This window comes from Centruroides sculpturatus, unplaced genomic scaffold (genome assembly GCF_000671375.1).
Source record: "Centruroides sculpturatus isolate CEXI.00-Female unplaced genomic scaffold, Cexi_2.0 scaffold317, whole genome shotgun sequence".
Classification (NCBI taxonomy): domain Eukaryota; kingdom Metazoa; phylum Arthropoda; class Arachnida; order Scorpiones; family Buthidae; genus Centruroides; species Centruroides sculpturatus.
Genome location: NW_019384610.1, coordinates 154,836 through 169,186, shown reverse-complemented (window position 1 = coordinate 169,186; position 14,351 = coordinate 154,836). Strand labels below are relative to the sequence as shown.

At 32.6% G+C, this 14,351-nt stretch overlaps 2 protein-coding genes across 3 annotated transcripts; one reads left to right on the top strand and one right to left on the bottom strand.

The window, feature by feature from the left end:
- Nucleotides 1–5,020: 5,020 nt before the first annotated feature.
- Nucleotides 5,021–6,621, bottom strand: LOC111625242 (E3 ubiquitin-protein ligase RFWD3-like). Its single transcript, XM_023368338.1, has 4 exons — nucleotides 6,447–6,621; nucleotides 5,600–5,746; nucleotides 5,348–5,546; nucleotides 5,021–5,210 (listed from the first exon to the last, which is right to left on the bottom strand). The coding sequence occupies exons 1-4, from the start codon at nucleotides 6,619–6,621 to the stop codon at nucleotides 5,024–5,026; spliced, it is 708 nt and encodes a 235-aa protein (XP_023224106.1). The 3' UTR covers nucleotides 5,021–5,023.
- A 3,933-nt stretch (nucleotides 6,622–10,554) lies between these two features.
- LOC111625224 lies at nucleotides 10,555–13,862 on the top strand. 2 transcript variants are annotated; one of them, XM_023368309.1, is made up of 4 exons: nucleotides 10,555–10,976; nucleotides 12,421–12,600; nucleotides 13,003–13,113; nucleotides 13,338–13,862. In XM_023368309.1, the coding sequence occupies exons 1-4, from the start codon at nucleotides 10,905–10,907 to the stop codon at nucleotides 13,458–13,460; spliced, it is 486 nt and encodes a 161-aa protein (XP_023224077.1). In that variant the 5' UTR covers nucleotides 10,555–10,904; the 3' UTR covers nucleotides 13,461–13,862. The 2 variants fall into 2 exon arrangements, with proteins under 2 accessions (XP_023224077.1, XP_023224076.1); XM_023368308.1 differs by lacking the exon at nucleotides 13,338–13,862 and adding an exon at nucleotides 13,181–13,316 and having other exon boundaries at nucleotides 10,559–10,976.
- The last annotated feature ends 489 nt before the right edge of the window (nucleotides 13,863–14,351 follow it).

Genomic DNA, 14,351 nt, shown 5'->3' with positions numbered 1-14,351 from the left:
TTAATATTTAATTAACCTATGCATATTTTTTCATATACATATTTTGTTATTTATAATCATAATTTTTATTTTATTTTATTTTTCTTTATACATTTATATATATATTTCATTCGTTATTTATTTTATTTTATTTAAATTTTTCTTCTATTTTGTTTATATTCGAATATCTTAGCCTTATGATGAGCAATAGATTTGGCTGAAAACGTTTGTTTTTCATTAAANTATATATATTAAATTATATATATATATAATATAATATATATATATATATATTTCAGTCGTTATTTTATTTTATTTGTATTTAAATTTTTGTTCTATTTTGTTTATATTCGAATATCTTAGCCTGATGATGGCCAACAGATTTGGCTGAAAGCGTTTGCTTTTTCATTAAATTTTCTCAGTAAATTAAGGTGTTATGTTTTTTTGATAGAAGTATCGATTCAGAAGTTAGTGGCACCGAGATCACCTGGCGTCATTAGACGTCATGACACGAATCATCGATGACGTTGCTATTTAAATTATATTTCAATTCTCTTTCGGGAAAGAGACTACTTACCGTTTTTACAGGCCACAGTTAAATTTAATTAATAAAAACCACGTTACTTGACATTTACGTAATATAAATGGTATCAAAGAATTTAAGTTTAAAGGTAAAATCTGCGTAAACTGGAATCGCACGGCATCGAATATTTCTTCCGGTTTGGCAAGTTTCCATTTTAAACAGGTTTTTTTTCTAACATAGAAAATCGTTCCCTAATGAAGAATTTTTTCCCGTTTAAGCAGGTTTCCGTTCTACGAAGGTTCCGTTTTAGATAAGTTTTACTGTGTACATAACAATTGTATACTGGGTAAGTATAAAAATATATAATATTATAGATTTATATACACAGTAACATAATTTTTTCCTCGGATTATCGAAAATCGCTTGAAACATAAACAATTTATAAATTATTAGAGAGGTTGAGGCGCACGTTTTAAACGTGTAAACGTGTACGTGTGACGTTCGGCGCCGCTTTCCCGTAAGCCTAAAAGTTTGACAATGGTGTTTGGATAGTCGGTGGAATCACGCTCGACATTCCAAACACCATCGTCAAACTTTTAGGCTTACGGGAAAGCGGCGCCGAACGTCACACGTACACGTTTACACGTTTAAAACGTGCGCCTCAACCTATTATAAACTATATAAAGTCCACTTCATGTCAATATCTTTCATACAAGTAATCTTTAAATAGATTTTGTAATTTTAAATATAAAATATTATAAATTTATGTTTATAAATTCAAACGAATTAAGATTTTCATTATTAACTAATATTCTTTCAGGAAATAATAGATTCTATAATATTGTTGATGGGTTTTACGACGCTTGGCTAAGTGAATAAAACCACTGAACACAATTGGTCATGGGTTCACACCTTACCAACAGGCAGACCACGTGAAGTTTCCAGGTTTTTTTCCACTTTTGTAACACCTAAATAAGGTAGTTTCCCTTAGAAAGTCTTCCTAGAAGGCATGCCACCTCCCAGGAGGACTTTCTATGTGACCCCTCTATAGATTGCCATATAAAAACAACACATAATTGTATAATTTTTATTAAATCATACTTTATTCGCCAACAATACATTTATTTGTGAGCTAAATGTGGTAAACATTCTCCTTTGTTCCGAAAGATCTAGATTTTATTCAAATTTTTCACTCCTCATCAATATTGGTTGATCCCGTTGTTGATCAGACTAATCCATTTAGTTATTTCCAAAAATTTTCAAGTTATTTTTTATATTATAAGTATATTTCATACAAACAGACAGTAAACCTAAAGTTATAACTTAAGAACAATAAAACCATAAACTATAAAATAATTAATTATTCGAGTTTTAAAAAGAAATTTTAAATTTATTTTTAACAAACAGCAACACCGAAAACAATTTTTAAAAGAAAATAAATAGTAAAGTTTGCTATTTATTTTCTTTGAATACAATACAAATACAATAAATCTCGAGTAATTTATTGATACATTATACGAGCAATTACTTATTGTGATGTCGTCACAATACAGCAATTTTTAATCATATTTTAATTTTTAAGTTAAAATAAAGCTTAGGCGACACCTAAGCTTTCCCTATCTAATCTCGATTTTCATCTATCTAACTCCGTTCTAAAAATTAACAAAAGGCGAACAGACGTGGAGTTTCACTTTTGTAACACCTAAATAGGGCCAATTTCCCATAAAAAGTCCCTTTTGGGAACTGGACAATGGGACATTATGGAATTCTATTGTCCCTATGGGAACTGTAAAAATGGAATTTCACAAGTAATTGAAATAATTTTCAAAATGTTTGTACGAAGACCATAATTGCTATACATTATAGTTTCAAAAACGCTTAAATTTACTTATTTACAAACATTATCGTAGATTAAAAAAAATATTTTAGATATCTGTCCATTTATACAGACATAGTGTTTGTTCTGTTATTGTACCAGTAGCGTGCCGTGACATTTGATGACAGGGAAGCTGTGTTTCTGTAATAAGCCGATTTCCAGGGGCAATCAGTTAATTCTTTAAATGTATTTTTAATAGATTATTTATCTGACGTAATTAATAAATAAACAAGTTCAATATGATTACCTCTAATTACTTCAATATAATTATCAAAGCGAGAATCCGCATTTAGAGAGCATAGATTCTTTATGCCCTCTAAATACCGATTCTCGCTTTGATAAAAACATATAAGATCTATTAATTTAAATATACCTACGCCGTAACTATCTCGTTATAATTTTCAATATTTATTTTATATTATTTACTAATGTTACTAATTTCTATTCCGCTTTGATTTCCAAATTGCTTCAAATACAAAAGAATCGACGATTTTTCGTGTCTTTTGCCAGCTAAATTGTCAAAGCCATTCTTATTACACACACTAATTTCATTTGAAAATAGTAGGCAAGCCAACAAAACAATTTTTGCATTTTTATGCATTTACAGAGCCATTTTATCGTGAAAATGTCGAACAAATTTTTTATTGAAGTGTTGATATTTAACTTAGGCATTGGCCTTTCTCTTAATAATGTTTTCTTTTTCATTATATGATCTTGAGCCAAAACTTTTTAAAAATAAATTTTCAATATCGCAATTACATTCTGAATCGCTAGCCACGATATAAGGGCTAAAATTAAAAATAAAATTATAAAAACTTACTTGATTAAATAAAATGTGTGGTAGATATACATACCTGGTACAAAATATTCTTCAATTGTGTGAATATACTTTTTAAAAAAAATTATAATTAAATATAGCTTTGTAAAGAAACGTACATAAAAATAACATAAAATCTTCTTTACTTTTTAAATCTTAATCATTTAGTCAAATAGCTCCCTACCAGTGGAATCAGAGACGGTCCTGCTAGGTGTGAGGTGTGTGCATGTACGCGAGCTGCCAAATCCCGAGGGTGCCCATACCGGTCAATGTCAAATGCCTGTTTAGTCGCATCACTAGTATACCTCAAAGGACGCAACAAGGTTGTTGTAAATTTTAAACGTTTCTCACCATAGCTGTAAAAATCTAAATATGTTAAACTTAATAGTCATTTGTTTTCTAACTAATTCGTTTTAGGACCAGGTGTCCACGGAAATTTCCAAAGTTTACAACTTTTCGATCACTCTCATTGAACTGGAAAAATTTCTGTTTATATTACGTCTAATATTACGAAGAAATCAGTCCCCACTGTACTCGGATAGAGATGGTTCGGTTTAAGCTTTTGTTTAAGTAATATTCCGGCTCCTTCATCTGGGTTTTGTTTATGTCCCCAATTCCCTAATCGCTTAATTATTTAACTACTTCTTAAGAAATAATTCTACTTCTAATTCTACTTAAATTTAACTACTTCTTAAGTAGAAATAAGTCGAAACCGGTTACTTTGTACTCGAATATTTGTAGTCTCGGGAAAAAAGTGGAAAGACAAATTTTTATTACAACGGATACATAAATCGTAAATTTAAGGAAAATAAATTCTATAGCTTTTTCTGTACCTCGTTCATCTCTCCCACTCATTAAATTTAGTTGTAAATGATTCTACCAAAGTAACAGTTAATTTTTTAACATTATACAAGAATTGTACACGTTTTTTTCTACATCCCCTTATAGATGGGACATACGAAATCGTAATATCACTGGTTTGACATTGAAATCCGTAAACAATATAAGATGGGAGAGCGGAATAAAAATATCAAATACAGTATTTTAATGGATTTTTTAAAACTCCTGTCAATTATACAGAACTATCATAAAAACATACCAGTAAGTTCTTATCGGTTGGGTTAAGTTATAAATCTACTCGCGATTCACGTAATCGGGCGAGGGCGGCCAAATATCTGGCGGACAGGCGGCTAACAGCCCAGAACCGGTCACGGATAGAATTGGATGCGGTATACGTGTAGCATCCACCCAAGGTCCTAGGCTTCCACCGGCTAAACCGGGTGAGGTTGGTGCTCTATAAAGCGCATGCACGAATCTGGCTGTTTGGATGCTGACAATACAGCGCTTCCACTCCGCCACTAATATTCGAATATACAACAGCAATCTTATTTTTTTTTTTTTTTTTTTTTTGCGTGTAGTATAGAAATTTGTAATAAGATACATAATGCGGTTATAATAAAATATTGTGCAATTATTTTCATATAATTAAAATTAATATGCATTTATTTTTTAAAAAATACAAGGGAAGCGGCGCATCCACCGCTTACAATGACGGCACGCCACTGTAGTGTACCAAAGACGAAATCTGGTCCAGTCGGAAAAACTGAACGTCCAAAACTGGAAAATCGTTAACTTTCAATTGTTCAAGCCTCTCTCCATTGCAAGCACCCGAAATTAAAGCTGCTTGCACCCTCTCGTCTCCAGCTCATGCCAAAATGCAGCTTTTCTTCTTTGGATATAGGAAGAGTGTCGATTTAGAGATCTGTACTTAGCTATCTCCACGTGAAAAACTCTGTATGATATTGCAAAAACAAGTGTTTCTCGCATCTTAATCACTTCTATTTGCATCAATGGTAATCCACACAGCATATGATGCATGCTTTCCAGACAGACATTTAGACACTAGTACGTGATCAGTTCCTGGTCCATATCTGATTGAAATGAAACTGCCTTCTAACGATAATGGATGAAGCTTGTAATCTAATTCTTTTTTCATTTCGTATAAACAACAGCAGCTAACTGTCCCCTCAACAACCTATTGAAACTGAATCAAGAATTTAACTGTTTCTGTATATACTGGAGGCCCGTAACAGGTGATTTCAATCCAAGTGCAGGAAATTGACATATATTGATCATCCTTGCATTAAATTACAAAAATTCAGTGGGATCATCCTTGCTCCAAACACAACTCCAGGCTTCGAATGGTAATGTGTATGATTGAATATTGCTATTACTTAAAATATTTGTTAATTTTATTGATCGATCCATGGAAGCCGTTAGAACCAGAGTATCACTTCTGTGGAAGGCAATATCTTTAATTGGTTTTCGATAAATACTAACAAATTCCAAAACTCTAAAATCCGTAGTAGAAATTTTTAACTCCAAATCCTGGAAATAGATTAACAGCTTTCTGGAGTATCTAAAACCTTCATTCTCTTTGCAAATATTGTTCTGCAATCTGCACGTTTAGCTGGAGCATTACGCTGTGGACATTTTGATTCTTGACCTAATACTACGTTCGCACACAATCCACGACTCACTTCGATCTCGATTTACCTACAATCTGGATTGTGACTGTCGCTAGTCGAACGTCGTGCTGTTCGCACAGGCAGTCCGCTCGAGAAGAATCTGGCCATTACACGCGATCATAAAACTGACGTAACTACGCGGTAAGTCACAAACACCAACAAACAAAATGGAAGTTTTGGTTAGAAATAAATACGTTTTCTTGACGTACATCTAATAATAGACAGATGTCGTCGTCTCTCCAGCTGTCTTTTTTATTTCTCTGTCGATAGCCCGACACGTGTTCCGCAGCCATCTTGTATTTTCTCGCGCGCGTGGGATTGTGGGATCTCTCTTATGACTGGATCTAGTTTCGAGAACTCTCTCCAGTCGATCGCGATTGAACCTCGTTTCAGTCGAGATTGAAATGGTCGAGAGCGTTCGCACCACGGAACACTCTCCGACCTTAGTCACAATCTAGATCGAAATGCTCGATGCGAACGGTGTATTACAACCATTTACCGTAACTGTATAATTGACCATATTTTAAAGAAACTAACCTACGGTGACCAGAATAATACGGTGTCCATAATTCAAAGCATGTTGAGCATAGTTGACCATCATCAACGCCAGGAGAAACGGCAGTATTTAATCTGTTAACTAATGATGGTGTAGTAAGAACTCTGTTCTGAGTTGAAATGTTTCTAATGTGTTTGTTACCAGAGTCATTACAAGTGAAGCATCACCTTGTTCCTCATTTATTTCACTAATATAATTAACATCTTCTGTGAGTACTTGAGAAATCTCTTCCGATTCCTCCTCTACATGTATTGGTTCATCTATATCTGACAATCTTTCGTTTTTAGGGTCTGGCGTTGAAATCTCATTCTCTGCAGGGGACAATATCTGATTCAAGAGCATTGCTTGACTCAGATTTAGAAAATCAGTCAATTTCTTCACTGTTATCTTCGCTAATACTGGAATATACCTCACTATCAGTGCTTTTTTGGGGGGAAGGTGGTGGAATACTCATCTCATTACTAAAAATATATTACATGCATCGTACACAAGATTCGGCACACAAGCAGGAGCAGGACCGTATTAATAATTTTGTTGCCGATCTTCTATGCTCAACAGAGCGATTCAACACGGACCAAACATCAAATTTTCAAAAATTATCTTAAAACTTTCAAAATATATGGAAAAAAGGTGGTGGAACGCAGTTCCATTCGTTCTATGACAAAAAAGAGCTGCTTACTATCATTCGAATCAAACAGATCATAAAAATCAGAACCAATTTATTAGATACGGTTCAATCGATTGAATAAGCATGCAATAAAGGAATCTCTTGCAACGGTAATAATTCCAGTAATGAAGCTGATCTACGAAAATGAATAATAAATATTAATAATCATTATGGATTTGTAGAAAATGTTAAATATGTTCATTGATCTAAAGGACACATAAATGGAATTCTGTTATGACTAGAGATAGAATCCATTGGAATATCCCAATGGAGTCTACTCGGTCCCCATTGGGATTCCATTGAGTTTGGTTAATTCGTATATGGCAACATGACACATGGGGATCTGACGAGAGAAATTGCCTCCCGGAAAGTCTTTTAAGGAAACTAGCCCTTATTTAGGTGTACTAACGAGAATAAAATCCGGAAACTCCATGTGGCCGGCCCCTTGGCCAAGAGCGAACAAACAACCAATTACCAGTGTTCAGTGGTTTTATCCACTCGGGTACTAGTGGCTGGATATTCTCAGTCTCATTGGGATTCTATTGGGATATTCCATTTATTTTCTGGTTTATTGTCAATGGCAGGTTATTCCATTGTCCATTGACAATAACATTAGTAGATTCGAATGCTTCCATTAGATTCTTATTTAATGCTCCAACAATTTCAAATTTGGTTCCTATATATCATTTCTGAAATTTGAATTACCTCTTTATAATAAATAGGTTCTTAACAACTGTAAATGACAACAAAATACAAAGAGAGAAGTTTTGAGTAAAATTTGAGATGGTAACCTACAATAACAAAATTTACTTCAAATTTTATATACTTATGTATTAAACTTGATGATACTGTCCATCATTTTATGAAAAATTCTTATCTATTAATCGAGATAATCGATAACAACTTTAAAAACTGGCAGAATCCGGTTTAAAAATCTTAGAGACTAAATCATTAATGCAGATTCTATTCTTTTGGAAATTTACTAGAAACTTATAAAAGAGGAACAGCGGCGGAGTGGGATAAGATTTTGAGTCTGGCAACATTCTACTAACTAATGCAAATACTGTATTAATTTTCCAAAAAAAAAACTTGGGTGCAGAGGGACAGAAAAATAAAATGAACTGAAATTTATATAATCAATCACATTTGAATATAGCTAATAAATAATACTTGAAAATTTCAAAAAACAATATTTTACATATACAATTTCTAACAGTACGGGCTTTTCTGGCATTTTTCAGACCAGCCCTATGGCCCATCCACCCGAGGAAAAAACAATTAATTGGGCAATTCAAAAATTGCAACCTTATAACTACATGTTATCACAGTTTACATCTATAACACTCCGCGAATAATTTACCCAAAAATTAAACAATAAAACATTTAAATTACTCCATGAAATAATATAAATCACTGTGTATATATATAGATTTGTAACTATTGTTACTAAATCCAGTTTATTCATCCAGTAAAAGAGGAAACAACTAAAATCCTAGCTTAAAATATCTAAAGCTAAAATAAATCGCTATATTTAATATTAATAATGCATTCAGTGTTCCATTAAAAGGCATGACATAAGAATAAAAGCATAAAAATATATATTATTTTAAGAAGCTTATTTACTTTAACAAAAAATAATAATTAAATATTTTATTTAATTAACTGTTTGCTATTTTTACTTTCCCGGCTGTTATATATAACAGAGGTATGGCGATCGGTCAAAAAATTATTCTCTCCGAAGATTTTCATTTTTTGGCTCAGGACACCTTGAAACGCCGAGAAATGCAAAAAAATAAAAAAAATCGGGGTATATTCTGTATGTATGAATGTTTGTGTGTGTGGAGCACGATTTTGTTCACCATGAAGTTTAACAACTCCTGTGCTTTTTGTCGAAAATTTCTGAAATTTTGCAGGAAGGTTTTTGTATTAGGGGAATTGATGCTATTAAATTTTGGTGGTTAAAGGTTGAGGGGTGAAGAGAAAATGTGGTAGTTTGTATATACCTCTAGTAAGATCGGACTTAATGACGATATTAATGAGTAATATCAGCATTTACAATTTTATTAGCATTTACAATTTTTTTTACAAAACCCATCCTGCCCTCAAAATTGAACTTTTTGCCATTTTATATAAGTTATAACTATAAAAAATTGTAAATAAAATATTATAACAGATGGCGCCACCAAATATTGCCGGGAAAGTTACGCAACTCGTCGCTGGATATTTTCTTTTTTAATTATATTGTTAAATATATAAAAATTCCTGTGCAAGCTTGAATTTCTTTCTATTACTGCTAATGACAATTTAATTTTAATTAATTTTTATGTTTATAATTAATTTATTGGAGATTAAATATTGTATAATTTTAAAGAAATATTTAAAATAAAATTCCATTTATTTGTATTTGTAACTCAACTGTAAAGAAGGAAGATATAAAAAGCGTTTAATTGTAATGACAATGCAAAGAACATGTGTTTGTCAGCCTGTAGTAAATTTTAACTAGGAAAGAATGCTTTAAAAATTTCGAAATCACGCATGAAATTAATAATAATATTCTTCACTACCTTATTATTATTATTTCCTTCAGGAAATAACCGGATGTTGATCTGGATATCCGTTTATTTTTTAATAATAGAATGAAGCCCTCCTCCTAACAAGTGCTTTCTAATTAACTCTAAAAAAAAGGTAGAAAGATAATAGTGTGACATCACACCAGCCTTTTGTACAAGGCACAAAAACTGTCGCTTTGTTTCGATAAATTGCATAAATTATTCGTGACGTAAAGGTGCATCAAAGCGTTTTATCGTGAATTATTATTATTATTTTAAAATTTTCTTACCTAATTTCGTGTGATGTCACACGAATACTACTTTTTAAAAATAATAGCTAAACAGGAAGTAAGGTTACTTTCGACCAATGCAAGCGAGCTAATTCTATGTTTAGCCAGTCCCGGTAGAGTTACTCCGAAATTAGAAAACAAAAAGCGACCTTCTCACATTCTTAAACACTGTAAAAATCATTCAACTTTCTTCCTTTTAGTCGAATTTTTAAATTACTAAATAAATATTTTTCTATTTTTTCCTCCCCTTTCTTCAATTTCAACCAGTTACGCCTAAATAGTCTGACATCACTTCTCGTATACTAAACTGTGTAGGAGGCGATGACGTAAACGCAATATTTTGAGAGATGTTTGCCTTGAAAATAATCTTTATAGGTAAATTGGAGATCATATAAAAGGTCTTAAAACAGAAATTTAGTAAATTAATTAAATATTTTTCTAGGAAAATTAATGTCTGAGGTCACCACCCCTCGAAAAAGATGAAAGACAATAATGGAGTGGAAAATAAGCTTTAAAATGATTAACAAATCACATTCTTTTATACATAGCAGCTCGCTATTCAAAACATAAACTAATCTAATAAACTTTATTAATAGATTGATTAATTTAAACAGGAAGAGATACGCGATTGGTTAAGATTCGAACCGTTCAATTAAAACGACCAATACGATCGATCGTAACAGATTTAAATCGCTGCGTAAGCTTAAAAACCGTTTTAATTTAAATTTAATCGGAACCGAAATCATTGTTAAACGGATATAAAACAGTAAATTATAAAATTAATTGCTTATCAGCCGGATAAATTAACCGGAAAACACAAATGTAAATTATTAAAGCGAACGACCAATAGTAATGCGCGGTTCATAGGATGTTGGCGTAGTTGTTTCTCCGGTTAGCACGCCACACCCCTGTCGACGGTGGAAATTGTGTGAAAGTTTTCAGCAGTTGACCGCTGTGTTTTCGTACCGTAAAGTAAAACAGGCAAATGCCCTTTACAATTTGAAAACAAAGGGGGAAAGTTAAAAAAATCCTCCTGGTGTTGCAAGTGCGTGCGAGCGAACACGTGTCATCGGAGTAACTGTTATGGGATTAAGGATAAGTGATTAAGTAGTAAACAAAATGTCACAAACAGATACCTTTAACACTTCCTTTATAAGGACTCGCTACGGTATTATAAGGATCATCCAGTTGGTAAGCATAAAAATTTGCATATTTTGTAGATTAATTAAGCAGATTAAAGCCGCCATCTTACGCTTCGTGTTATCATGTTTTTTATTTTTTATTTTTAATGTTAATATAGTAACAGATGTCCGGATAACTTCCGTAAATACGTGTCATTTTATCTGTAATTTATTTATCTGTAACGTCAGCCCGAGCAAAGTTTATAACGTTATTAAATTCAACAATTTAATTGGTAAAAAATTTAATATCTGATGCTAATCCTTAGTTGAAAGATGGACGCTTCGTAAAATTTCTTTTACTAGGATAGGTATCTTTTCCTGTATAGGAGAGAGAAGATAACTTAACGCCTTAAGAAAACTTGTAGCAATTTGATCACGTGTGAGGGTCACCCTTAAAATGCTCTCAAGTTCTGTAAGAAAGTAGGTTAAAAGGATTATATAATTCGTTTTAAATCGGCGTAACTAGGCGGGAGGGAGGAAATGTCGCAGCGAATCTTTCTGCTTATTTTTGTGTTTAATCAATTTTTTTTTTAAATATGCGTAATGACTAAAATCGTAGTTTAATTTTATAGCGAAGGACTGACGTGTATACTTTTACTAGCAACTTTTGAGCTTTACGGAATGTTTCCCGCCTCCACTATGAGGACGGCTCCTTGTATGGTGTCACCCGCTCTCTGACGTCATTTCCGCCCGTGGCTGTGTTCCAATATCGTGATGCTAAATGGGTTGTTGCTTCGTTTCTGCAAAAGATACGATTTTATCTGCTACGAAATGGGACTAAATGAGGAGACTAATTGCAATCGCTGAAAGTATTCCACAAGAAATCTTGAATTTTATGGAAAATATTCCTCGAATTCACCTTAAAATAATTGAAGAAATTAAAAGAATATTCCCTCTGAAGCTCATACTGGACCTATTAAGCTTCAAAAAATTTAAGATTTAAGGCGTGGCAAAGTTGAAATGCAGGATTCTTGGACCTTAAAAACTTGGAATCAAATTTCTAAGCAAAGTAAATAATTTAATGTATTCAAATCACATCCCATGTGGAATTTATGTTAAGGAGAAGTAACATAATCTCTTTTTTCAAAAATTAAATACTGATTGCGTTGTCGTAGGTTGCGATTGTTTAATTGCATCAACTACACCATTATTCACCACTAGTTTATTGTGTAATATATAAAGTGATTATGCAAGTGGTTTAGGGGGNGAATTTATGTTAAGGAGAAGTAACATAATCTCTTTTTTCAAAAATTAAATACTGATTGCGTTGTCGTAGGTTGCGATTGTTTAATTGCATCAACTACACCATTATTCACCACTAGTTTATTGTGTAATATATAAAGTGATTATGCAAGTGGTTTAGGGGGGAAATACCGACTCATTTCTAGATTAATCAATATTAAATGCTAAAAATTTTTAAAAAATTAATAATTTTTTGAAAATATTTTTTTTAGGTAGTAACAATATGTGCTCTGATCAGCATGGGTTCTGGTCATTACTGTGGCCACGGTGGAAAATACGGTTTTTACGACTTTGTAGCCGTTTCCTGCCTGATATTTCTAATCATATTCTTCGTCATGATGATCTTGAGATTAGACAAATATTTAACTGGATGTATTAATTTACCATTATCCGTAAGTATAAAGCAAATTCATCTTACAAAAAAATAAATTAAAAATAAACAATTCATTATTAAATCTGACATAACAGAACACAGTTGCGTAACTAGAACTCTTGCAATAAATTTTCTGCCTTCCCCGATTTAGAAAATGAAAGTCTGAAGGGCCCCTTATCTGCATTGATTTTTGCCTTTAAAAACAATTTCCTTTTTTAATTTAAAGTTTAAATATGTAAATCTAGTTCAACAGAACGTCTTTGGTCTTCGGATCCCTGCGAGACGATATACCTTGCATACCGCTTTTTACACTACTGCAGAACAATTTATTGCATAAACAGAAAATTCCAAAATTTGAAAAAATAATATATATTTTTAATCTTAAACTTAATAAAATTTTAAATTAATTTACTACTTCCAGTTCCTCATCAATGATGCGATATTCACAATACTGTACCTCATTGCCGCCATTTTACTATTTACAACCTTAAGTGGTGGTTGCTACGGTAGAGGAGCCAGAATTGCTGCATCTGTAAGCATCTAAATTATTTTTTTAAATCAAATTTTAAAATATTTTATATTTCAAATCTTTATTACAGATATTCGGTGTTTTGGGATTTCTAAGTTTCGTCGCCATAACCATCGACGATTATAACTGGTATAAATCCGGCAATGCACCTATTACACTTACTCCAACAAGTGGAACTGTTCAACCCGCTTAATTTCGGGATTGAATATAANAAATCTTTATTACAGATATTCGGTGTTTTGGGATTTCTAAGTTTCGTCGCCATAACCATTGACGATTATAACTGGTATAAATCCGGCAATGCACCTATTACACTTACTCCAACAAGTGGAACTGTTCAACCCGCTTAATTTCGGGATTGAATATAACTTTCCAAATACTGCCAATATTCTTTTTTTTTTAATTTTTGTAAATTTTTTTCTTTCTATATTAACATAATTATATTAAATTATGGAAATTTGTCACCCCCTTAGGTTCTTGAATGCTTACTGTGTTTTTATTAAATATAATAATTTTTTTGTTAAGTGTTTGGTTATAATTTATTGCTTTATACCGTTAAGCGATATAACAAGGATGTATCTAATAATATCAGAATAAAAATGATTTAATACTGTATTACTAAATAACTTTACCACATGTCAAAGGTAAAGTTATTCGTCGTATCCATCTTAACCATCGTAATATTATACATAACTTAAATTCAAAGTGAATTTAGCATAAAATATAAGGTTCACAATACAATAAGGTAGCGGGAGTAACTTAAATTTTGCTTTATGCTTGCTCTTCGTAGATGTATGGTTTATTTTTCATGATTACTCCACGGATATATGATCTGTGAATTCGCGTAGATCGCACATCCATGGAATCCTGCTTTAAGGCCCACAGAATTAGTGGCATGCACGATGCTCGACACTAGATCTAGCTAGAATGCAGGCCTGCTGCAGCCGTGGCTCTGGCCTTTGACAATCCCAATTGGTTAATAAAATTAACAATATACACTTTGTAGCTCTCTATATATGTGATTTTTGCACCAGGCCCGTGATAGTTTCGTAACACTCATTGTTCTTGGCGTCTTGAAAAAACTCCACATTTATTTTGCAGTACGGTCTCGCAAAGTCCCCCAGTGGCCAAGTGAATAAAGCCACTGAACAGTAGTAGTGGTCGAGGATTCGCTCCTCGCAACAGACTTGCCACGTGGAGTTTCCCGGGTTTTCTTCGTTTGTACAAAACACCTAAATACG

Bases quoted from the DNA above. Each gene is read 5' to 3' on its own strand.
- LOC111625242 (XM_023368338.1), bottom strand. From the start codon at position 6,621: ATGCTCTTGAATCAGATATTGTCCCCTGCAGAGAATGAGATTTCAACG. The intron at 5,747-6,446 runs GTGATGCTTCAC...ATTGTAGGTAAA, and splicing joins TGAAATAAATGAGGAACAAG to TCGAGATCGAAGTGAGTCGT. The intron at 5,211-5,347 runs GTAATTTAATGC...GGGGACAGTTAG, and splicing joins GATGATCCCACTGAATTTTT to CTGCTGTTGTTTATACGAAA.
- LOC111625224 (XM_023368309.1), top strand. From the start codon at position 10,905: ATGTCACAAACAGATACCTTTAACACTTCCTTTATAAGGACTCGCTAC. The intron at 12,601-13,002 runs GTAAGTATAAAG...TACTACTTCCAG, and splicing joins GTATTAATTTACCATTATCC to TTCCTCATCAATGATGCGAT. The intron at 13,114-13,337 runs GTAAGCATCTAA...TCTTTATTACAG, and splicing joins GAGCCAGAATTGCTGCATCT to ATATTCGGTGTTTTGGGATT.